This window comes from Colias eurytheme, chromosome 3 (genome assembly GCF_061535395.1).
Source record: "Colias eurytheme isolate Ceu_HAF_F1 chromosome 3, ilColEury1 Martin Lab GWU primary, whole genome shotgun sequence".
Taxonomy (NCBI): Eukaryota; Metazoa; Arthropoda; class Insecta; order Lepidoptera; family Pieridae; genus Colias; species Colias eurytheme.
Genome location: NC_142982.1, coordinates 1,302,683 through 1,326,056, shown reverse-complemented (window position 1 = coordinate 1,326,056; position 23,374 = coordinate 1,302,683). Strand labels below are relative to the sequence as shown.

The 23,374-nt window shown below is 35.0% G+C and overlaps 3 protein-coding genes across 7 annotated transcripts in view; 2 read left to right on the top strand and 1 right to left on the bottom strand.

The window, feature by feature from the left end:
* Positions 1–969: 969 nt before the first annotated feature.
* exd (PBX homeobox extradenticle) lies at positions 970–5,412 on the top strand. 4 transcript variants are annotated; one of them, XM_090119297.1, is made up of 7 exons: positions 970–1,413; positions 1,642–1,794; positions 2,903–3,081; positions 3,418–3,518; positions 3,873–4,023; positions 4,639–4,735; positions 5,099–5,412. In XM_090119297.1, exons 1-7 carry the CDS (start codon positions 1,158–1,160, stop codon positions 5,275–5,277), a joined length of 1,116 nt encoding a protein of 371 aa, XP_089975423.1. In that variant the 5' UTR covers positions 970–1,157; the 3' UTR covers positions 5,278–5,412. The 4 variants fall into 4 exon arrangements, with proteins under 4 accessions (XP_089975423.1, XP_089975426.1, XP_089975432.1 ...); XM_090119300.1 differs by having other exon boundaries at positions 5,102–5,410; XM_090119306.1 differs by having other exon boundaries at positions 972–1,413; positions 2,921–3,081; positions 5,099–5,408.
* A 3,816-nt stretch (positions 5,413–9,228) lies between these two features.
* Srx (sulfiredoxin) lies at positions 9,229–10,907 on the top strand. Its single transcript, XM_090119292.1, has 3 exons — positions 9,229–9,368; positions 9,774–9,904; positions 10,631–10,907. Exons 1-3 carry the CDS (start codon positions 9,317–9,319, stop codon positions 10,838–10,840), a joined length of 393 nt encoding a protein of 130 aa, XP_089975418.1. The 5' UTR covers positions 9,229–9,316; the 3' UTR covers positions 10,841–10,907.
* Positions 10,908–14,478: 3,571 nt separating this feature from the next.
* Vav (Vav guanine nucleotide exchange factor) overlaps positions 14,479–23,374 on the bottom strand; it is a 34,591-nt gene continuing 25,695 nt past the window's right edge. The window contains exons 12-16 of one of the 2 annotated variants that reach the window (XM_090119286.1): positions 18,464–18,606; positions 18,061–18,195; positions 17,555–17,704; positions 16,814–16,985; positions 14,479–15,575 (exon numbers count right to left, since the gene is read on the bottom strand). In XM_090119286.1, coding sequence (XP_089975412.1) covers positions 15,501–15,575; positions 16,814–16,985; positions 17,555–17,704; positions 18,061–18,195; positions 18,464–18,606 — 675 coding nt within the window. In that variant the 3' untranslated portion in view covers positions 14,479–15,500. The remainder of the gene's footprint in view (positions 15,576–16,813; positions 16,986–17,554; positions 17,705–18,060; positions 18,196–18,463; positions 18,607–23,374) is intronic. The other variant, XM_090119284.1, reaches the window with a different exon arrangement.

The following is a 23,374-nucleotide window of genomic DNA, read 5'->3' as shown; positions in this document are numbered from 1 at the left end:
ACTGTTTTTGATTTATAAGCTTAAGATGTTTCATTTTTATATTTTTGGTAATAATGCCGCCATAAAACAAAAATATTATGCACTAAAATTATTTTGGCATTTTAAACATAAAATACCTACGTAATTCAGAACACGATGAAGTGTCACAGGAATCATCATAGGTGAAAAGGACTAAGTATAGTTAGGAATACCACAATATCTAAATATCTAAATATTGTGGGTTCGCTATACTATACAACGCTGGATATGAGCGAACACATTCGATTAGTTTTTCGTCGTCCATTTTCGATACTTGGAAGGCGTCACTACTAATCTCTCCGGCACGAACGGAGCGACTGTGCATACGTAGCGAAATCACGGACGGGACGGGGCACGTGCGGGACGGGACGTGCTAAACATCGTCGGCGACGATATTTTTCCCGTCCACGTTCCCGTCCCGTCGATGTTCCCGTGACATATGCGTATTTGGATACATTTTGTATGCAACGATGTTTCCAAAACTTCCCGTCACGTCCCGTCCGGGTAAAATCCCGTCACGTATGCAGCGGCCTTAAATGATCATGCAATTTGATGACGATTTGATGAAATTTCAAGAGAATGACAATTGACATCTGACAATGCTGGCTGCTGCAGGTTAATGTCAAAACAGGTTGGTCGCGTTCGATAGTCTATGTGAATTTATTTTTAGAATTTTTAAAATGAAATGGGCATTTAAAAGTAATTGAATAATAGGAATTTTAACATAAAAATGTATTGCATATCGTGTACATTTTTTGTATTTATGTATCTAATTTAAATAAAAAGCAAATGTTTTTATAACACGTAACCAACTCAATAATATAAACATTAGGAGGGTAACCCTACTTTTGCTATCTCTTTCTTTCTGTAAATCACTGCATAAATGATAGTGAGATAAAGCGTGATGGGGATAGTTTTAATTATTTGTTTTCTTTTTCAAATAATTTATATTTGACAGCACAAAGGAGTCGGCCATTTTATTACTGCCTGGAAGACGTAGAGAGAAGCAAAGCTTTTCTCCAAGAAGGCATTATTGTGTTTTTTGAATTGTTTTGTTGTAAGGCGCTATTAATTCACGTACAAAATTGTATACGCATTTGTAGACTTCAATAAATATATGTGTTAAGTGATAAGAAGAAATGGATGATCCGAATAGGATGATGGCGCATAGCGGTGGCCTCATGGGACCACAGGGCTACGGCCTGCCTGGGGGCGAAGCCACACCCGCCACCGAAGGTGAAGCCCGAAAGCAGGACATTGGCGAGATTCTGCAGCAAATCATGAATATTACCGACCAGAGTCTTGATGAAGCACAAGCGAGAAAGCATACATTAAACTGTCACAGAATGAAACCTGCGCTGTTTTCAGTGTTGTGTGAAATAAAAGAGAAAACGGGTAACATTCTTTTACTATTACGCACTGTTTTCAATCAATATATTTATCTAAAGTTGCTACAAACAACTGCTGAATAAATAATGCATTAATGTTATATCGATTTATCTCTCGTTGTTTTGTTATTGATGTGTTTATTTGTATTTAAACAACATTGAGAATGTGAATATTCATAAGAATTTTAGTCTCACTTTTTGTTATATCATTGTATTTAAATAATTTCACGAACAGTGCTTTCGCTCCGCAACACGCAAGAGGAGGAGCCCCCAGACCCTCAGCTCATGAGGCTGGACAACATGCTGATCGCGGAGGGAGTGGCTGGCCCCGAAAAGGGTGGAGGTGCGGGCGCTGCTGCATCAGCCTCTGCCGCGGCTGGAGAGTGGGGTAATTACATATTTACTACAAGATAGCAGTTTAATAAAAGTATTTATGCGGTGGAATATTTTCTTGCAATTATAATTTAAACAATCTTTTTTATTCTCTCCGTTGATTATTTAAATTGAATTCAGTAAATGCTAAAAGCTTTTGATAAGGTTTGTTTTTAACTTTTTATAAAAGCTGTTTTCATGTGACAAATAGTGTACTTAGATTTTTTTGGATTGGGTTGTAATTTAATGATTTCAGTATGATAGTTATTTAATAAATTCAAATTATTGTATTTGGGTTGTGGGTAAATACTAAATGTATTATTTGGGTGTTGTGTGGTTGCATGTCTTATTAGTTTTTTATATATTTGAACAATATCTATTGTGCATTGGTGGATTTATAACTCATATAAATTTAAACACTACATAGGTAATTAATTTTAGTATAAATAACACTGCTGAACTGTTCTTTATTGGACACTGTCAAAACAATAAATATGTGTAACAAAATCAAAATGGAGTAAATTGCTGTAGTAATTTTCTGATTTAAAAAATTTGTAACTCAAAAACTAAAAGTGTCCATCAACTGAAATTTCAGTTCTAGGTTTCATAGGATAATAACTGAAGAAAAATTTACACTTCTCAACGCAACATCCTATAAAGTACAGTTTTAACAATAAATCTATTAATAGGCAATGAAGGAAATCATTGTGAAAAAAAAATTGCTTAGTTTATCTATTCTTGATAAACATTTTCTCTATAAAATTGGTCAACAACATTATCATACCCAAAGAATTGTTAACAGAGACCATTAAAGAAAGATGATGAACTGGCAAGGGTTCCACATATTTAATATATGAAAAACTACACTTATATTATACACACTGGGAGCTGTTTATACTAATAAAAAATAGAGATGATATAAGTACACTGTTTTGCACACTGCACTGACTTTTATTTATTAAAATTAAAAAATTGTATAAAGTCCAAGCATTATGTTGTTGTGTTGCACTGTAATACAAAAATCAAATCTCCATCAAAATGTGCACTGCAGTGTGTAGCAGTTTCACTAATACTGGTACGGGAGTTGCATGTGATGTTTTTTGCCCCCGTCGCTGCAACTTAAGGCACTGTGGCCCAAGCAGATAACGCGATCGAGCATTCCGACTACCGCGCGAAGCTGGCGCAGATCAGACAGATTTACCACCAGGAGCTGGACAAGTACGAGAACGCCTGCAACGAGTTCACCACGCACGTCATGAATCTGCTCAGGGAGCAGAGCCGCACCAGGCCTATTACTCCCAAGGTACATATTAAAGACTAGCTTTCCGCCCGCGGCTTCGCCCGCATTTTCAAAGATAAACCCGCATAGTTCCCGTTCCCGTGGGATTTCCGGGATAAAACCTATCCTATGTGTTAATCCAAGTTACCCTCTATATGTGTGCTAAAATTCATTGTAATCGGTTCTGTAGTTTTTGCGTGAAAGAGTAACAAACATCCATACAAACTTTCACATTTATAATATTAATAGGATAATGTAATTACTAATTACGTAGTTGAGAAATATTGCTTGGTAAAACATTATTTATAGTATTTTTTTTATTAGTTGATTGTTGTTCTATTAAACCGTTAAATTATCCAGGAAATTGAGCGCATGGTGCAGATCATACACAAGAAGTTCAGCTCCATCCAGATGCAATTGAAGCAGTCCACCTGCGAGGCCGTCATGATTCTGCGTTCACGGTAAATGTCGCAACAGAATTACCCATCAAGTAAAACAATTAATATTAATCCAACTTGAAACATGAGTTTCAGATTAAAAAAAAAAAGAGATGAAATATTTCCTACCAAATATCAACTTAATCTGAACACTTAATCAACAAATAAGTTTCAGTCCAAAAAAAAATTTTCAGATTAAAAATTACAAGAAAAAAATAATTTGTCCTACCCTACCAAATTATCAATCAAATTACCTTATTGAATAATAGAAATTTAAAAATTACGTAATCAACAAAAAAATACAAAATAATTGGCATGTGCCGCGTAATAACTTGTGACCAGCTCAGCCTCCGCCTCACGCCGCTATTACGCTTGCAGTTTCCTGGACGCGCGCCGCAAGCGCCGCAACTTCAGCAAGCAGGCGTCCGAGATACTCAACGAGTACTTCTACTCGCACCTGTCCAACCCTTACCCGAGTGAGGAGGCTAAGGAGGAGCTGGCGCGCAAGTGCGGCATCACCGTGTCCCAGGTAACACCTATCTTCATATATCTCTATTTCCCTACAGTTTTCTGGACGCGAGGAGGAAGCGAAGGAACTTCAGCAAGCGGGCCCTGGATCTGCTAAATGAGTACTTCTACTCGCACCTGGCCAACCCGTACCCGAGTGAGGAGGTTAAAGCGGAGCTGGCCAGGCAGTGTGGCATTACGGTGTCGCAGGTACTTGCTTACCCCAGTGGGTTTGGAAGGCTTTGTGGACCATGTCATGATTGTAGTGATGTGTAATACAGTAGAACGCCGATTAAACGAATCGGTCACCAATTTTTGTTGTAATAAGTAGAAACTTACTGGTGTCTAGTTTTATTGTTATAGTTGAAAGCTAGAGACGAGACTACAGGTTTTGTTTAATATAGTTTATTCTATGTGTAACAGTTAGTTTTTTTTTTATTATTACCCATCTGTGTCTGGTTATCTGAATCGACTCGATCCCAATCTAAATAGGCTAATCGGCGTTCTACTGTAGTAGAAGTGTATTGAATGTTCGAAAAATTTACACTATAAAGTTTCCAATAAATTTTTTTAGTGTGGGTTTTGTAATGTTTAGCTTACTTTTAATACCGTTGTACTAAATGTTTTATAAACGCAGGTGTCGAATTGGTTCGGCAACAAGCGCATTCGCTACAAGAAGAACATCGGCAAGGCGCAAGAGGAAGCCAACTTGTATGCTGCTAAGAAAGCTGCTGGTAATTGTTGCTTGCTTACATATTCTTATATTTCCCTATTTAAAAAAAAATATTGATATTCCAATACAAATATTCCTTTTAATTTAGAGTTGGAAATTACAATGATTTCTATAATTAAATAGGAAAGCCCAATTGCACATAAGTTTTTCAAGTTTGCGCAAATAAATGTTTTGAGTAAAATCGCGCATTCAATTACAAAAATAAAATTCGGGAATAAATCGTGAAGAGTAAGTATGCGAAATTAATAATTAAAAAATAAAAATATTCTTCACTTTTTCGAATTTCGTCTACCACGCCCAGATGAATAAATCACCCTGTATTAAGCTGCCGACACAGTTTATTATAATACGACGCTCGTTGCAGCAGCGGGCGCCTCGCCGTACTCGATGGGCGCGGCTTCGGGCACGGCCACGCCCATGATGTCGCCGGCGCCCACGCAGGACTCCATGGGCTACTCGCTGCCGGCGCCGCCCTACGACCAGCCGCAGCCCTACGACGGCTCCATGGGCTACGACCCCATGCACCAGGACCTGTCGCCATAGGTAGTGTGCGCAGGGCTGTTCCCCACGCAGGACTCCATGGGCTACTCGCTGCCGGCGCCGCCCTACGACCAGCCGCAGCCCTACGACGGCTCCATGGGCTACGACCCCATGCACCAGGACCTGTCGCCATAGGTAGTGTGCGCAGGGCTGTTCCCCACGCAGGACTCCATGGGCTACTCGCTGCCGGCGCCGCCCTACGACCAGCCGCAGCCCTACGACGGCTCCATGGGCTACGACCCCATGCACCAGGACCTGTCGCCATAGGTAGTGTGCGCAGGGCTGTTCCCCACGCAGGACTCCATGGGCTACTCGCTGCCGGCGCCGCCCTACGACCAGCCGCAGCCCTACGACGGCTCCATGGGCTACGACCCCATGCACCAGGACCTGTCGCCATAGGTAGTGTGCGCAGGGCTGTTCCCCACGCAGGATGCATCAGTATTTTTATATGAATTGTATAGGTATCATTCGGAAGAACTCAACAACTCTTTGACAAAGACCTGGTTAAGTTGTAACCATAATGACCAGTTAACTGACAACATGTTCTCTTTACCTTATCCGTCAGTTAAATAAAAAAGTGTTGAATAATCTTTCAGGAACATTATTAGTGGTCAGATCGGACCATACACAATAATATAAGCGACTAACCGAACCAATTTTAAAAAATAAAACTGAAATGTTTGTAACATTGCAGGTATGGCTCGCCGCCCGCGCCCGGAGCTCGCAGTAGCGGCGATCCGACGCGCCTTAGTACATTGTATACTACATTTTATCCCTAACGCGTATTTTTCGACATGCATCTTTAAGCTATTCGTATTATTTGGAATTTTAGGACTGGACCCAGTATTTGTTCTTTTATTTATACATAAAAATGGCCTTTGATACATTGTAGGAATGTGACAACTGACAGTCCATTTGAGGGAAATATTATGTCTACACATAAGTTAATTAAACACTATATCGATAACAATGCATCACATCACAAATAATTTAACTAAAGAATCACATTAAATCACGATTTTAAAATATTTACTAAACGCTCTACATCGAGAGATTTATGTTAACTTTAAAATGAACATGTTCCTACGATACTCAAAATCTTCAAAACGTGGCAGCTCCAAGTATTATTTCAAAAATTATACTATTCGGCAGTATTAGTGTAACAAGTGGCGGGATCTCGGTTTTTATCGTTCACTACTGATATATACGGTGGAATATAGATATACGATAGGTGTAAGTTTAGTGTAAGCTAGTGTAAGCATTCAGATATTTTGTGCTGAATAGTGTTCGATGTTGGTGTGTTGCCATCGCGTGACTGTCGACGATAGTTTTCATGGGAAAATGTATGTTAATCACACATATCAATAAGTGTGTAATTCCATTGAGATCGTACAGTAATGCTTAGGAAAAATATTTGTAGAACTGCAGTGTTTAAACATACATGCTATATGAAATAGCTAACATTCTTGCCAGTCGACAGTCACGGCGGATGCGAACACCTAAATGTGTGCAATTTTAATATTTTAGCGAGGGTTGTGAGGCGCACACGCAGGTCTGTACCACGCGGGCTCTCGGATCGGTGTATTATTTTACAAGTGCTATTTATATACATTATACTGGCGTACCGGAGCGTTGTGAGTTGAACAAAATATATTTTTGTGGTGCTATAATGTTGCTAGCACAAAATATTATTTTCAACATAGTCAATAAGTTGATGTTAATTTTATTTTGTCATTTTTTTATTGCGACACGAGCATGATATACGATTACCATTTCATGTAGATATGGCGAATTAGAATTAAGTCGATGTGTTCTTAATCAAAATATCTGAAACAGTATACGAGAAAAAATTTAATTGATCATGTTAATTACTGCGCACTAGAATCGCGTCGCTGTTACGTCCTTTAATCTTGTGAATTATTTATTTAAAGTAATAGACCGGGAGATACTGACACAAAATTTCGAGTCATTTGTAACAGGATGGCGGTTCTACAGGGTTCTTAGTACGCAATGACAAAAAGAAAAATGATGGTGTGAACGCTGGTACCGGCGGCTTAGTCGCGTGGGCGTTAGTCGAACTCATCGGAAAATAGCGAAAGTCAAACGATTTGTAACAGTATGGCACTTTTTTTTCCTGTAAGTTTGAGGATCAACGAATATAAATACAAAATTTCAAAGATCTAGGTGTTGGAAATCTTCACTTATATAAATTAATAATAAATTTATTTTTCAAGTATGACAGCACTTTTTCCCCCTACTAGAAGTATGGCAAATATAATAATGGTCACATTTTATCAAATACTCTCCAAAAAGCCAAATGCAATACTGGTACAAAAAGATAGGCGAAATAAAAAAATTTTGCAGATTTTCGGCGGTATGGCGACCATTTGGAATCGTCCGAAAAGTATGGCATGGCGATTTTCGTAAATGGCTGCACGACGATGGTTACCTGTGCAAAAGTTAGCTTGGTACAAATGGTTGAATAATTGTTTTTTTTTAATCAACACATTCGCGTCGGTATGGCGGGCTGTAAGTCATACCGGAAAAGTATGGCATGACACTACCGCCTACTTCTTTTTTATGGGCTATCGGTAAATTCTAAAATTTTTGTGTTACAAATCGTTTGACTTTCGCTATTTTTCCGACGAGTTCGACTAACGCCCACGCGACTAACCCACCGGTACCAGCGTTCACACCATCATTTTTCTTTTGGTCATTGCGTACTAAGACCCCTGTAGAACCGCCATCCTGTTACAAATGACTCGAAATTTTGTGTCAGTATCTCCCGGTCTATAATGAATTAATGAAATATATTATATTAATGATAATGAAATGTATTACGAACGCAGCGGCGTGAACACCCATGTATACGACGACTTCAATGTTATTGACCATCAGATTGATAAATACATTTTTTGTGTAGTTACATTGTGTTTTATTTTTTCCTTATTCATAAATTAATCTTTTATTTGATAGTATGTAATACCCTAAGTGCTTTCTTTACGTTACACCTAAACTTCAATGCCTAGTATAATGAAGGAATTACCTGTAAAAGGACTGAACAATAACCCTCATCTTCAAATAACTTATTCTTGGCTAAAACCTGAAAGTATCTTTTTGTATTCAGAGTAGTCATTTATAAAAAGACGTATTGGATAGTAATTGCTAAAAGCCTCTTTCGTAAGTTTGCCATATATAATAACTTTCCATGATATGTTCCTCAAGAAACAATCAGTGGGTGTGATAAGAGCATAGGATAAGAGTTTGTTTCAATATCATAGGTTCGAATCCTGGCTAAAAATATTGATAATTATTTCAAAAATCTAATGATCAATTTTCATCAATCGTTATTTTCTTCAGTTTTATTCCATATAAGTTTCGGATTTCGTCTACCACGCTCAGTTGAAAAAATCACCTATACAACAGACATTGAGCTGTGGAGTTATTACTACGTATAGAGGAGACACCACGAAGAAAATCTGATTGATAATCCATACTAATATTATAAATGCGAAAGTAACTCTGTCTGCCTGTCTGTTACTCAATCACGCCTAAACTACTGAACCAATTTGCATGAAATTTGGTATGGAGATATTTTGATACCCGAGAAAGGACATAGGCTACTTTTTACCCCGGGACATAGGATAGGTTTTATCCCGGAAATCCCACGGGAACTATGCGAGTTTTTCTTTGAAAATGAAAATGAAAGCTAGTATGTAATAAATTCATTTGTTATTATTAATCATTCTTCAAATATCAAAATGGGTGCTTTGATTTGGACTTTATAGAGTAAACAGGCAGACTTTTAAAATATTAGTAAGTATGGAAAATTATTAAAAAGTATACATTCATTGTAAAATCAGTGAAAATTGATCACTAATATTCTCAAAGATAAACTGATTTAGTTCCCCTCGTTTAGCGGTAAAATTGACTGTGTGTGTGACTAGAATACATAGTAATCTTTATTCAGTCTAGTGATATCACTGCTAGTAACGCGCTGTGTTATCAAGAAATAATTTAAAAGATACACTACACGAGTGTTATGTTAAGGTCTTTTTATAAATTAAGTAACTTTGTACTTCCTGGAAAAAATTGTAAGTGTATATTTTAATTAGTTTATAAAGAGCTGGTAATTAGACCCGAAATTAGTAAATTACCTAGATGATGGTCAAGATTGTTGTTGATTAAAAGGCGCGAAATTTGAATCAAAATCGTAAAATTGTGAAAAATTTTGGAAGCAATAGTATTTTTATCAACGTTATCGACATCAATTATGTTGAGATATGATTGAATGATACAACGAAAATATTTTTCTCTAAATAGTTAACTGATAACTCATGGTACGGACAGGATATTTACACAATATTTATGAGAGTTGAGTCACCTCGCAAATTATAATTGTGTTTGTTTATTTCGTTAACATTTTGTTAGGTGTATTATGATAAGTAACACGAAGATTGTAATTTATTTATTTTTATCTCTACTATTGTGCATTACAGCAGCAAGAATGACTAGCATACATAGTGCATATGTTGATGAGATCCATGATGTGCCCATGTCAGTAATTATACGACCTTTTATACCAGAATTGGATGAAAATAAAGTGCAATCGTTGATGGAAACAATACAGGTGTGTAAATTAATATCTAAATTAATTCATTAATTCATTATACTATACTTGAATGATTTTATCGGAAATGGTAAGGGTTATTTTATAGTAAGGATCTACAGATATATAAATTATTTGCAGCTGTAAGAATAAATTGAAGCTACTAATTACCATTTATGAGTAGCGTTTTCTTTTTATTAAATTTTTATGATGAAGTAAGAAGTTACTTAGGTAGTTAATAGTTGCAATTATATTTACCTTAATATTCAATAGACTCTAATCAGCACACCCTGTACATGGTATTGGTGTTGGTTAAACCTATAGTTCATTCAATTATAAATAAATCATTACATAATGAATAAGAATAATTTTAATTTAAATTTCTTTTACCCGTATGTTTAATGAATGCTAAGTTATCATTGACTTGCAAATATTGTTTGTCTTTCGCAATGCGTTCATTAATTTAAATAATGATTAAGTATTAGATTTAAATGAGGATTGTCGACAAAGCAACACAATAGTGTTGCTGTATCTTTGTCATCGTATATTATTTTATACGTTTGAAATAATTAAAATTAATGACTAAACCATCAATTAGTATCTTCGCGTTGTCGAAGAGCTTGCAGTCGTAAATTACTTATAAAATAATTAGACACATAATAGGCTTAAAATGGATCAGATATAGAACGATATAAATATAGAGGTATGCAAGTATCGTTTTGTGAATAAAACTGTTTCTCTTTCTAGAAAGAAGAAGCACAAGGCATAGTTCCGCCCATAGACGTGTTATGGATCACAGGCTCTCAAGGAGGCGACTATTACTACAGTTTTGGAGGCTGCCACAGATACGCTGCTTACAAACGGCTGAACCGACCCACAATACCTGCCAAATTAATTAGGTCCACTATCAACGATCTCCGGTCTTACTTGGGCAGCAGCACACCGGAATTGAAATGAGTTTTTAGAATATAATTAAAGATTATTATGATAAAGCTATTTTTAACCAAGTATTTTTATATAAAAATAGTTTATATTATCCAAAAATAACCTTTTATGTAGAGAAGTTATTTATGACTAAAATTAAGTTCCGTCTGTATTACCTTATGTACTTAATCGAAATAAAACACTTTATAATTTCCAACCATTTATTTTCATTTCTTACAATATCTAACTACAGAACAATGAGATATGCATTTACACAATATATTTACAGTCATAAATAATATAAAAATACATTTACTACATCTGTACTGCAGGCGTACTTGTGCATTTCGTAAAAAGCGCTGAACACAAAATCAAATAGCACCAATTTTACAAAAGTGATAGGTACGTAAAAATAATAAAACCATTTCTAAAATAATTGCATTGCATTTGAACTTTTTACAATAATTACGGATAAAGTACCGCTAATACATAAATAGGTTAAGTAGGATACAGGCAGTGTAAAAAATGTCATTAAGTATGATTTAAATGTAACAATTTTAATATTTTCACGGAGATTCAATACAATATATAGAGAAAACTTCGTCAAACTTATTAAAACAACATAAAATTCTGTACATAATAATATAAGATAGGTGGATTCAAAGATCACAGTATAGATGTTTAGTCCATTTAATAGAAACAATTGTACAAAAAAACCGAAATAATAATACAAAATCTTAGAAATTTATTTACATAAAAAAAGACGACTAAAAGTCATAGTTCAAAAAATATCTGCGTAGGTATATTATGGCAGCATTAGCAGTTAGCTTGAATTGAACGCTAAAGAATGCAACCCAGATTTAGATTCTATAATAACTAGAGTCGAGACTTTCTGTATATGGTAAACCTTGATTCATTATAGCGGTCATGGCCAAGCTGCGTCAGAAACAAACTAAGTCAAACCAAGTGACCTATTGGTTTTAAATTAGTTCTTTATTCCATATATTATTAAATAATATATAATAAATGCAAAAAATAGTATAAATATGCAAATAAGTTGCCGGTAAATTCAACGAGTGCAAATTCATATATTTTCTAAGTATCCAATTAACATCAATATATAATTAATAGATTTATATAACTGCCTCTGAAGACATTGAGTCTTTTTCACACAATTGACTATTACAAAGTTTGAAAAACATGTGATATGGTTTACACAAATAGTTATAATATTAAATAGACACATAACACCAAAAACACCGACATAAATATTTAAACACACATCGGAATAAGTGCAATCAATTTTAACTTATTATAACATTTATTCGTTTCAAACATTTAGATGACATTTAATAACAAACATTTAGTAGAACAATAATTATACTTATCCAATTACATATTTACCAAACAACAATTTGGATATAAAGTAATTTTTCCTGTCATGATTAAATCCACACTGCCTTAACTACATCAATATGTATTCGTTTTGTAAAGTCAATCATTTTAATGTGTATGAATTTAACTATTTACTAAACAATAAAATACTAATAATTTAAAAGCTACAAATACGTATAGGCGCAACACAAAGCTTTAATATTCGATAATTTTATATCGATTTTTATATTATTTACACTAATTACATTAAAATAGATGTTGTAAACATTTATATGTTTACAAATATCAACAAAATTATTTACACAAACAGTTGATATTCGTTTCTAACATTTTTTTAAAGTCACCTTTCTACATTAAGAAAAGATTTGTAGGTATATGTTACGTATTTGTGACGTGTAGCTTTAAATGTATATTGAAAAATAGTATATTACGATAATATATACCTAGAAATAACATTTTTAACTTTTTTGTAGAACCGAAATGAATATATGGGTAACTATAATAAGGGATAGGGCCCCTAATCGTAAATATTTCTTTTTGCATATCCATCCATTGTATAATTAAATTCTATTTACACATTTAAGACATAAATAATATTTGTAAATGAAGAATATTAAAAAAATATATTGTTAAAATAGCGTGGAATGTGGAACACATAAGATATTTGGTGGGATTTCATTTGTATAGCATGACTTCAAAATCGTGTCATGCATTTTGTGAATTCAATATAATTACTAAAAAAATTAATCACACATTTCAATAAAAAAAGTTAAAAATAGCTTTATGAGTATGTATATTTTTTTCAAATTGTTAATTTGCATAAAACACAATTTTGCCTCAGGAGCAAGCATAAAAAAATACCTTATAGTCGACGGCAATAAAGGTGAACCATACCAAATATTACGAAAATAAATTCATTGGCGCCAAAAAACAGGGTTAAATGGCTAGGTATCATCAAAAAGTGAGATAATACATAGACTACCCTAGTATCTAGAGCGAGAGAGATATATGCTTATTTTCATTATAATTTCATTAAAATCATAGCTGCATATGAATTATAACTTGAAAATATGTAATTACAAGTTAGTGCTACAATAAATAGCTGTCAAAAAACTTTTGGCACTGTTTTCTCACTAAAGTTGTTAAGAACTTTCAAATAATTGTCGCCTTAATGCTATTGAAATGGATTGACTCCGTAAATACATAAAAAAAGTGTAGATAGACTTGAGCATAAAACATTGAGACGAAAATGAAGTGTAAGAAATAATTTTCTAAGCATAGTGTGGCTTCTAGCAATCACATTTTAATAAAACTTTTCAATTTGAAGTGATGCATTTTGCTCTTAACATGTGATCGATTATTTATATTAATATATTATAATTTGATATTTAGATAATTTGTAACAATTACTACATAGATACAACAATTCTACAGAAACATTTAGAATATTTCATCTTATTTTGTATACAAGTAGATATTTAATCTAATTCAGACATTGTGGAATCAAAAAAGTTACTTTTACTTTTAGATTAGTATGTATTTTAAAAACAATTGAGATCACATCAATAATTTTCATTTTTTTTTCAATCATAGAGGTCATAGAGGTGCAAAGCTGGTTTTTTTAAGAACGAGGATTATAAAAAATATTATACCACTATTTTCGTTCTTTGTTACAATAGGGACTAAGGTTTTAGTTCTAATGAGAGTTCTAAAGGGATCGAGGCTACAAAGGATCTAAATGGCACAGATAAACTTAAAACTACCCTCATTGGGTAAAAAATGGTAATTAAAGGTTCAAAACAATTCCACATTACCTGAACTAGCTCTTAACCTTAACTTGGCAAATTTAAAGCATTTTATGCACCATCAAGAACACTGTGTGCTTTTTTCAATGTGAAGGAGCAAAAATATAATTTGATAGTGCGACAGACAACAGTTGAGAGCTTATTATAATAAACATCTGTACATTTAACATGGATAATTTCTTTACATACCTATTATGATGTAAAATTTCAATTTTTGCAACAAGTGAAAATAGTCTCTGTATTTTTTAAACTATTCTATTTCCTAATTTTGATACTATTTTTTAATTATTCTTACACATAAAGAATTAGTATGTCAATATTTCATTGACTGTTTTGTGCGTGACACCAAATCTTCTACACAATATAACATCAATTCACAATCATATGACATGGATAATCCAAAGTACACAGTATAACTAAACACACAGACACACAATGCAAAGAGTATTTTTTTACCAATGTCACATTCATTTAATATTGCACTGATGAGAATTATGTCAAATTTAGGGTATATAATCTGGATACAAATGAAAAAAGAAAGAGAGTCAATGTATCCATACCATAGTCATTATCTTTGCAAATTGCATCGAATTTTTGACGACCTTTCAATATAATGTTATATTGATTATACAAAACTGAATTTGTATTCTTCAACTGTGATAATTTCTCAATACTATTTGAGATTTAGAGCTAATATTTCCTGCGTCTTTTAGCAGTACATATAAGGATTAGTTTCACATAATATATTATATACTATCTACAATACAATAAAACTGACTTCCATTCATTCCGTCTGTCCTATCTACAAGTGTTCACAACTTCACATATAAGACACTTAATACAATATCACTTATGGGTAAAGTGGAATTATGGAAAATACTGTTATAATGCATTAAAAACCATCTCAATTCCCTTGTGCTAAAAAATATCAACTTATTTTCAATTTTGAATCTTATGCATATAACCTTAAGGTCCAAATTACCTCATAAAAATAACAGTACTTCCCTATGTCCACTTTAAACCAACACACAGGAGATTACAATTCCCTCAACACTTATTTTGTCACACACATAGAGTTGAAATAAATTATGCACACACAAATAGCTTGCTCGACTGCATCCATCTTGTTTTTCTCAGTTTGTACCATGCCAATACCCGTAGTGTATCCAGCTGACCAGATCTTAGGACCTAAAACTTTAAGATCATGCCTTCGGACCTAAACATTCAGACCAGATCTTCGTACCAAAATTTTTTTTTTACCAGATCTTAAGACCTAGGACAGTCAAAGCAGGTTTTCGTAACTAAATCATTCAGGATACAGAGATATATCTTCCGACCCAGAACATTAGTACTAGATCTTCGGCCCTAGGACATTCAAAACAAGTCTTCTGACCAGATCTTCAGTTCTAGAACAGGTCTTCGGACCTTTACACCAGGTCATCCATCAGCTGCTCCAAGTAGTGCCTCTCGCGCTCGGCGAGGCAAAAGTAACATCAGTCGAGCGCCCCGATACACTCGGGCTCCTCCACTACGCAGTCCTTCGGGAAGTAGCCGGAGCGGTTGTCGCCCTGCGAATAAGGGGTGGGGTCAATTTTGTTCGGAATTCTCGTTTTATCTTATATACTTATAAAAATGAATCGCAAAATGTGTTGGTAAGCGCATATCTAACTCGAGAACGGCTGAACCGTTTTCGATAATTCTTTTTTTATTATATTCCTTGAAGTACGAGGATGGTTCTTATGTAGAGAAAACGTAAACATGTACCACGGGCGAAGCCGGGGCGGACCGCTAGTAGACATTAAAATTGTATAACAACTAATTTGAGATTGATAGAACACGAATAATGCTCTAATGTTCATTTGAATTAAATGTGATTGTTTTCAAATTGTTCATCAATTCTAAATAATCTCGAAATCATGAGAAAATGTAAAAGATTTATTTATAGATTTACTCAAAAATAGCGTAACCAATGAATGCAACAAGACTTTTACGAATTATCTTTATTTTACTTTTAATATGTGATAGAGAAAACTTATATTAGTAAGGATTAAACACAATATAAAATATACAACCTTACCACCAAAATGCCTCGCGTACAGCGTCCACTAAATTTTACATAAAAATCAGCAAAAATAAATGTTAGTGCAATGTTAGTTAGCCTTTAGTTACAGAGTATATGTATTTTAATCTATTATCAAATTATCAAGTAATAGCCATTTCAACGATTACCCTCACTTATTGTCCCTTCTATGGTTTAACGCTAAAACATATTTATTGATATGCCTTTTATTTAGACTCTGATTGTAGTTAGTCTGTTGTTAGTTAAGAGTTTAAATTCATTGACTAATAATTTATTATCTGTATTTGACAGCTCGTAAGTCTCACATACATTATCTGTAAAAATAGTTTTAGTTTTAATCGATAAGCAACAGATGCAGCCCACACTCCTCCCCATTCCATGGTTATCTCATGCACCATCCCCATTAAAAACCTGTCTTCTATAATAGTTTTGCTAAAATATGTTTGCAATAGGATTTTTATTTAGACCATAGTTTTAATATGTTTTAGACGGGTTGAGTTTTAGTCAGTTAGAAACACCTCCCCATTCCATGGTTATCTCATGCGGAAGGTGCATGAGATAACCATGGAACCCTTAAAAACTAGCAGAAATCACTGCATAGTGATAAGACCGCCCTTTGTGCTTTTGTTTGTTGTAAATTGTTATTTTATGTACTTGGTTTATTGCACAAGTGTTAAACCAAACTTAATCCCCCCCAAGCGCATCCAGCACCACGCCAGCTACTACCACCTTGTCGAGTATCCGGCCCTTCCACCAGCCGCGGTTGTCGCCCTCCTTGCTGAGCACGAGCACCTTGGCGCCGGGGCGGAGCGCCAGCTGGCTGCCCTCCAGCGGACGGAAGTCGTGGATCACGGCGGCCACCACGCGCCGGAACGGCCAGCGGAGGCTCGAGTTTAAACTGGAATACGAATAAAACATTTTATTAAGGGCTGATTTTTCAATGCTTGGTTAAAACTTATCCGTCCAATAAAGTATTACACGATAATATTAAACTGTCAAATACGGACAATTAGAATACGTTTTTAAAATGGTAGTTTTATACATTATTCGACGAATAAGTTTTAACCAAGGATTGAAAAATCAGCTCTAAGTAAAAAAATAAAATCAGAAAAAAAAACTAAAATCACATGTTTAAACTCATGAAATTATTGTATTGTCACTGATGCAAGAATTAAATTCATGAAATATTAATTGTATTTTCAATAAGTGTTCAAAGTTTAAATTAAATCTGTCCGTTTAAAGTTAGGCAACATCGACTCTAACCGACTGGTTACACCCAAACATAGAAGCTAATAAAAGCGTGAAAAAGTGTTAAATGCACTAAATATTCGATATTTTAAAATAATAAAAAAATTATGTACCATAACGCGTTATACAATTTTCTATTCCTTTACAAATCAATATTTCCAAATTTGTATTTTTGTTGTAATTTTGCATGTGGTATTAACAGCTCCATATAATTCTCACCCCACAAAGTTCTCAGCGAGGCTGACTCGCTCGTAGTACGTGACGAGCTCCACGACGCTGCGGAAGAACCGCGACTCCGACAGGTAGTAGTGCGGCACCGACTCGATCGGCTTGCGGCACACGCGCATGTGCTTGACTGTGTTGTCCGTCCTATAGGTTAAACGTTAAATTTATTATACAATATGACAGCGACGGCCGGCAATTTGTCATCTTTCGTGAATCGTTCTCATGAAGAGCTTACTATAGAAATGAACCGCCTCCTCGGTACAGTGGTTGACGCGTGAGCGTAACACCGAGGGGTCCTGGGTTCGATTCCCGGTAGAGACGAAGAAAAAAAAATGTTTCGGTCTGGTAGGACATAGAAGGCTGATCGTCCGTCTACTTGTCCCTAAAGAAAATTGATCAGTGAAATATGCTCAACGTTAATAATCAAGTTTTCACTTCTGCCGGCACTCCCGGAGTGCAACCCGTCTTTTTTTTTTTTTCGTGAATCGTACTGTACGCACTTGAGCGAGAGCGCGTAGTGCGTGTCGGTGGGCGCGTGCGGCGTGGCGCGCGGCCGCACGCGCAGCAGGAACGTGCCGTCGACGCGCCGCTCCAGCCGCGCTGTTGCCGTCTCGCGTCCCATCTCGCCGACGTACCTGTTCAAACAGTTCAATAATTATAATCTAATAATACTAATATTATAAAGAGGAAAGGTTTGTCATTATGTATGTATGGTTTTCACGCATAAACTACTGACCTTGAGAAAGAACATCAGCGCCCCGACAGCGCGATGCAGTAGAGGTACTCACCACATGTAGTAGTGCAGCGAGTGGTCGGGCTGCTGGGTGTGCGGCGGCAGGGGCGGGGCCACGGAGAGCCCGCCCCCGCAGCGCCCCGACAGCGCGATGCAGTAGAGGTACTCACCACATGTAGTAGTGCAGCGAGTGGTCGGGCTGCTGGGTGTGCGGCGGCAGGGGCGGGGCCACGGAGAGCCCGCCCCCGCAGCGCCCCGACAGCGCGATGCAGTCCTTGTGCGCGCACGCGTTGCACACCGAGCACAGGTAGCCCTGCAATACGGAATATGCATAAATTTGAAATGGCCTAAAATATTTTCTCTCGAATACTTATTATCGTAATATTATAATGAAAAGGAATTTTTAAGCTATTGCATAGCTTCTATCGCGGGTCATGAGCGCGGGGACCGAATCCAGAAATTCCGTAACGAAAAAACCTCACGCTCCCCACTCCGACGGGCACGGAGGTGTGGCTTGAAGGCATAGCATGCAATAGCTTTACCGCGGCAGTCCCCGAGTGCCACACGTCTTTTTTTTATTTACTTATTATTTAAACCCCTAAAATAATATTCAAAAAGTGTAAAATAAGGGAGCGAAATTCACACTTCCAAAACGCGCCACCATAGGTCGAACGAAATGAGACGTCATCTGACACGACATTGTATTAATCACTCCACAGTAAACACTAAGGTAACACCCACTGGACATGTCATGTGACGTCACGCAAAGCGCGCGCAAAATGGCAGCGTTTGAACTGCTTAAATTAAAAAAAAAATTTCATTTTAAAAAATATCTAGAGTATTTTGAAGCCCATTAATATTGCACGCCTCATAAGCGAAGCGTTGAGGTGGGTACTACTGTCACTTCGCGAAAAACATCTGATTTTTCAAACTTAAAATGTCTTTATGTATCATACATTGCACTTGTAAGATAATACATACACACACATATTAAGAAAAAACACTATTTTTAACGTTCATGATATTTTTGATGTCATTTTTGTTATTTAAACTAGTTAAAAAACAGTTTAAAAAAGTTCTGTCTTGGACGTCCGTGTGTCTGTATTTGCGGATCCTTTTTCTTGTTAACACGATAGCGATCGAAATACTTTACTAATCGAGTCTTTTTTTTTCTCTTACGCTTGAGTATGCTCAGGAATAGAACCCTTTCATTTTTCAGGGTCTGATTCGATGTGGTTTAATTGTTATTAAATAAACAAAAATAATAATTAATAAATATTTATTAAAAAAAAATTATGAGGCGTGCACTTTTGGATTTTCCAAATTATTTTTTTCTACGTTATAAAATAGTAAACTATTAAGGTTGATGTTCCGACCGTCCCTCCATACATTTTTGATTACCTCTAAACACTTAACACAGACACTATTTCTTTAAAACTAATCATTTTATCACTTCTCTATAATGAAATGTGTGCGCGTTCGACCTTTTTAATCAATAATTTACAATATTTACTTAGAAAAACAACAGTAAAATACCGGAAAAATTTGACACTTCTACAGTAGTGTGCGTGACTTTTGCCAAGCGAAACACGACATAAAGCACGACATCTAGCGCATAGACTATATACTTATTACAGATCTAGCGCGTCAATGTCTAAACGAAAGGCGATGTTTAGACATTGACGCGCTAGATGTCGTGCATTCGCGTTCGTTATCTTATGCATAATGAGCATAATTCTAATAAATCAAAGTTCTGTGTAAAAATTGAGTAATTTCATTTCCAATCGTTCAAAGAAAATAACAATAAAATAAAATAAAACTAATGACCTTAGAAACTATGTTTTTTTTTATTTATTACTCATTATTGTTCGTCCGTCGTAGGTCTGTAAACTGTATTGTACACTGAAGGTAAATGGTACTGTAGGTACTTTAGTTCGGCGTCGTCGCTCGTCGGCTTGATATAAAATTACATTCTTGATTTCATTGACACGCGCTATGATTTGCGCGCGGAATTTCTTGTGTTGTGAATTTATTTTTGTATGCTATGCATTTTAATTGATTCAAATTGCAATGTTTCTCTAGTATGCATTTGAGACTATATTGTAAATTGTAATAATTGATCGTGGGTATAGTAATTAATTATTCTAATAACGCAATTAGTAATATATGTATTTTCGGTGGGATTCAAAACAAAAAATTGGCCCGTGATTTTTATGAAATTTCACCACATTGCAAATCACATCAATCATAGTTCATACACATGTATGACGAAAGTGATTAGTATTGTGGCTAACATTGACTCATCAGTTCATCACTGAAACCAGTGATAAATCAGTACCTATATCATATTGTGTTTGAATATTTTTAAACAATGATATAAGTATACAATTATTATAAATCGGTAAACTATCAAAGTAATCACAAACTTGCAAACATTGGTAAAATGTCCAGTAGTTTATGAGCCTATTCATTACAATCAAACAAACAAACAAAGTTTTCCTTTTTATAATATTAGTGTAGACAAACACTATGAATACGATCACGAATGCAAATTCGGGGATTTTCTAATTATTGCTAAATAATAATTGAATTCGTTTTGAAATACTCTATAATTTTTAGTGTATAAATAGACATTTATAATGTGGTGCTCATTTTTTTTGTACTGCTAACGCTATTGTAGGTACCTATTTTCGTTGTTTTATTTCAAGTGAACACGGCCATACAATTTTGTCACGAGCCGCCTATGATTGTAGGTACTTTTGTTAGGCTCCTTCGTCGTCCGCGTCGGTCGGCTCGAAAGTTCTTGATTTCATTGTCACGCGCTATGATTTGCGCGCGGATTTTCTTGTGTTGTGAATTTATTTTTGTATTATTATTATTTTTTTTTTTTATTTTATTGATTCAAATAAAATATTTCACTAGTATGCATTTGAGACTATATTGTATTATGTATAATTTATCGTAGGTATAGTTATTCTTATAACGCAGTTATATTTTCGGTGGGACAATTTGACCCGTGATTTTTCTGAAATATCACCACGTTGCAAATCACATCAATCATACACACGTATGACGAAAGTATAGTGGCTATAATTGACTCATCAGTTCATCACTGAAACCAGTGATAAATCAGTACAGTAGGCGCTTGCTAATCCGGCACCGGCAATTTTTCCTCTATGCCGGATTGTCGGAAATGCCGGATTATCGAATTAGTATAGGAAATAAGACTTCATATTTAAAATGGTACCTAAGTTGAATTTATTATAAAAAAAATACATAAATTAATTAAAATATTAATTAAATAAGTATTAAAATTACATATTAGGTTCATCATTTGTGACGTTTTCGTTCAGTAATCCGGCGTTCAGCTATGTAAAATGCCGGATTATAGAGCGGGCTGTCTGAGTCCCGAAGTGCCGGACTACTGAGCGTGCCGGATTGGCGAGCGCCGGATTATCGCGCGCCTACTGTATATCATATTTTATTGTGTTTGAATATTTTTTAAACAACGATATATATACAATATTATTATAAATCGGTAAACTACCAAAGTACTTCCGAATTTTCAGACAGACAAACAAGTAGTTTGAACACGCAGTTTTCTTATACTAGTAGCAAAAATCAAAACCATAATATTATGTTTACCTACTATATTTTACTAAAAGTCGAGTGCGTCGAAATCGTAAATAATAATATGTTTTTCACCTTCCTGGTTATTTTCCCATAGTAAATAGTGTTTTAGGTTTGTTGTTGTAGGTAGGAATAATAATAATTATTCTTACATGTTGGTTATGAAATGTATATTGAAATAATTTACTTTTACAAATCATTAGTGATATAAGTTTTGAGTGAAAATGCTTGGATCAGCATAATATTATATGGTACTTCAAATACATGTTTTGATAAAAAAAACAATAGTGTAATAAAATAAAACTGCGTTTTATTGTAATCAATGTTGACAATTTTAAATTCCAAAATTATTGATCAATAAAATAGTTTACACCAACAAATATAACTTTTATTTTTATAACAATCGTTCATAATATAAACCGTAGCAGGTGGCGTTTTGAAGTTCTGTCTACTCATACAGAAAAATGGAAAACTTGTTTTTTTTGTAAACAATTTATTACTCATGTTGTTTGGCAACTCGAAGCGTGGTCGTCCGTCGTAGGTACTTTTGTTCGGCGTCGCGTCGTCGTCCGCGTCGGCTTGATATAAAACATTCTTGATTTCATTGACACGCGCTATGATTTGCGCGCGGAATTTCTTGTGTTGTGAATTTATTTTTGTATGCTATGCATTTTAATTGAATCAAATTGCAATATTTCTCTAGTATGCATTTGAGACTATATTGTAATAATTGATCGTGGGTAGGTATAGTAATTAATTATTCTAATAACGCAATTATATTTTCGGTGGGATTCAAAACAAAAAATTGGCCCGTGATTTTTATGAAATTTCACCACATTGCAAATTATATATTATACAATTACAATTACAATTATTATACATCGGTAAACTATCAAAGTAATTACAAACTTGCAAAATATGCTTTTCCGAATTTTCAGACAGACACACAATTTTATTAGTTTGTTTTAGCAAAGTAGGTACCTATACCTTACGTCGCGCGTCGCGTCGTCGAAAACGGTGCGCCCAGAAACAAACATACCTAATTCAGTTACAATCCTTTTTTTGTTCCGTAATTTATTGTATTTATTCTAATACGATTTTTTTTATTCGTCGGCCAGTTCTACTAGGTATAAAAAGATAAAATTGAAATATAATTATTGTAGCGACAGCCATATTATGTTACTATGTTTTCGTAAATATGTTTTTCACCTTCCTGGTTATTTTCACATAATCTTATCTTCTTCTTATATATAAAAATGAATCGCAAAATGTGTTGGTAAGCGCATAACTCGAGAACGGCTGAACCGATTTCGATCATTCTTTTTTTATTATATTCCTTGAAGTACGAGGATGGTTTTTATGTAGAGAAAACGTAAATATTATGTACCACGGGCGAAGCCGGGGCGGACCGCTAGTATATATATATAAATGAATCGCAAAATGTGTTGGTA

What these genes read in the sequence shown, in the direction of transcription:
- Srx (XM_090119292.1), top strand. Translation starts at nt 9,317, where the DNA reads ATGTTAAGGTCTTTTTATAAATTAAGTAACTTTGTACTTCCTGGAAAA. An exon ending in TGTACTTCCTGGAAAAAATT is followed by an intron (nt 9,369 to 9,773) that starts GTAAGTGTATAT and finishes TGTGCATTACAG; the next exon opens with CAGCAAGAATGACTAGCATA. An exon ending in CGTTGATGGAAACAATACAG is followed by an intron (nt 9,905 to 10,630) that starts GTGTGTAAATTA and finishes TTCTCTTTCTAG; the next exon opens with AAAGAAGAAGCACAAGGCAT.
- exd (XM_090119297.1), top strand. Translation starts at nt 1,158, where the DNA reads ATGGATGATCCGAATAGGATGATGGCGCATAGCGGTGGCCTCATGGGA. An exon ending in TGCCGCGGCTGGAGAGTGGG is followed by an intron (nt 1,795 to 2,902) that starts GTAATTACATAT and finishes CTGCAACTTAAG; the next exon opens with GCACTGTGGCCCAAGCAGAT. An exon ending in GTCATGATTCTGCGTTCACG is followed by an intron (nt 3,519 to 3,872) that starts GTAAATGTCGCA and finishes TTACGCTTGCAG; the next exon opens with TTTCCTGGACGCGCGCCGCA.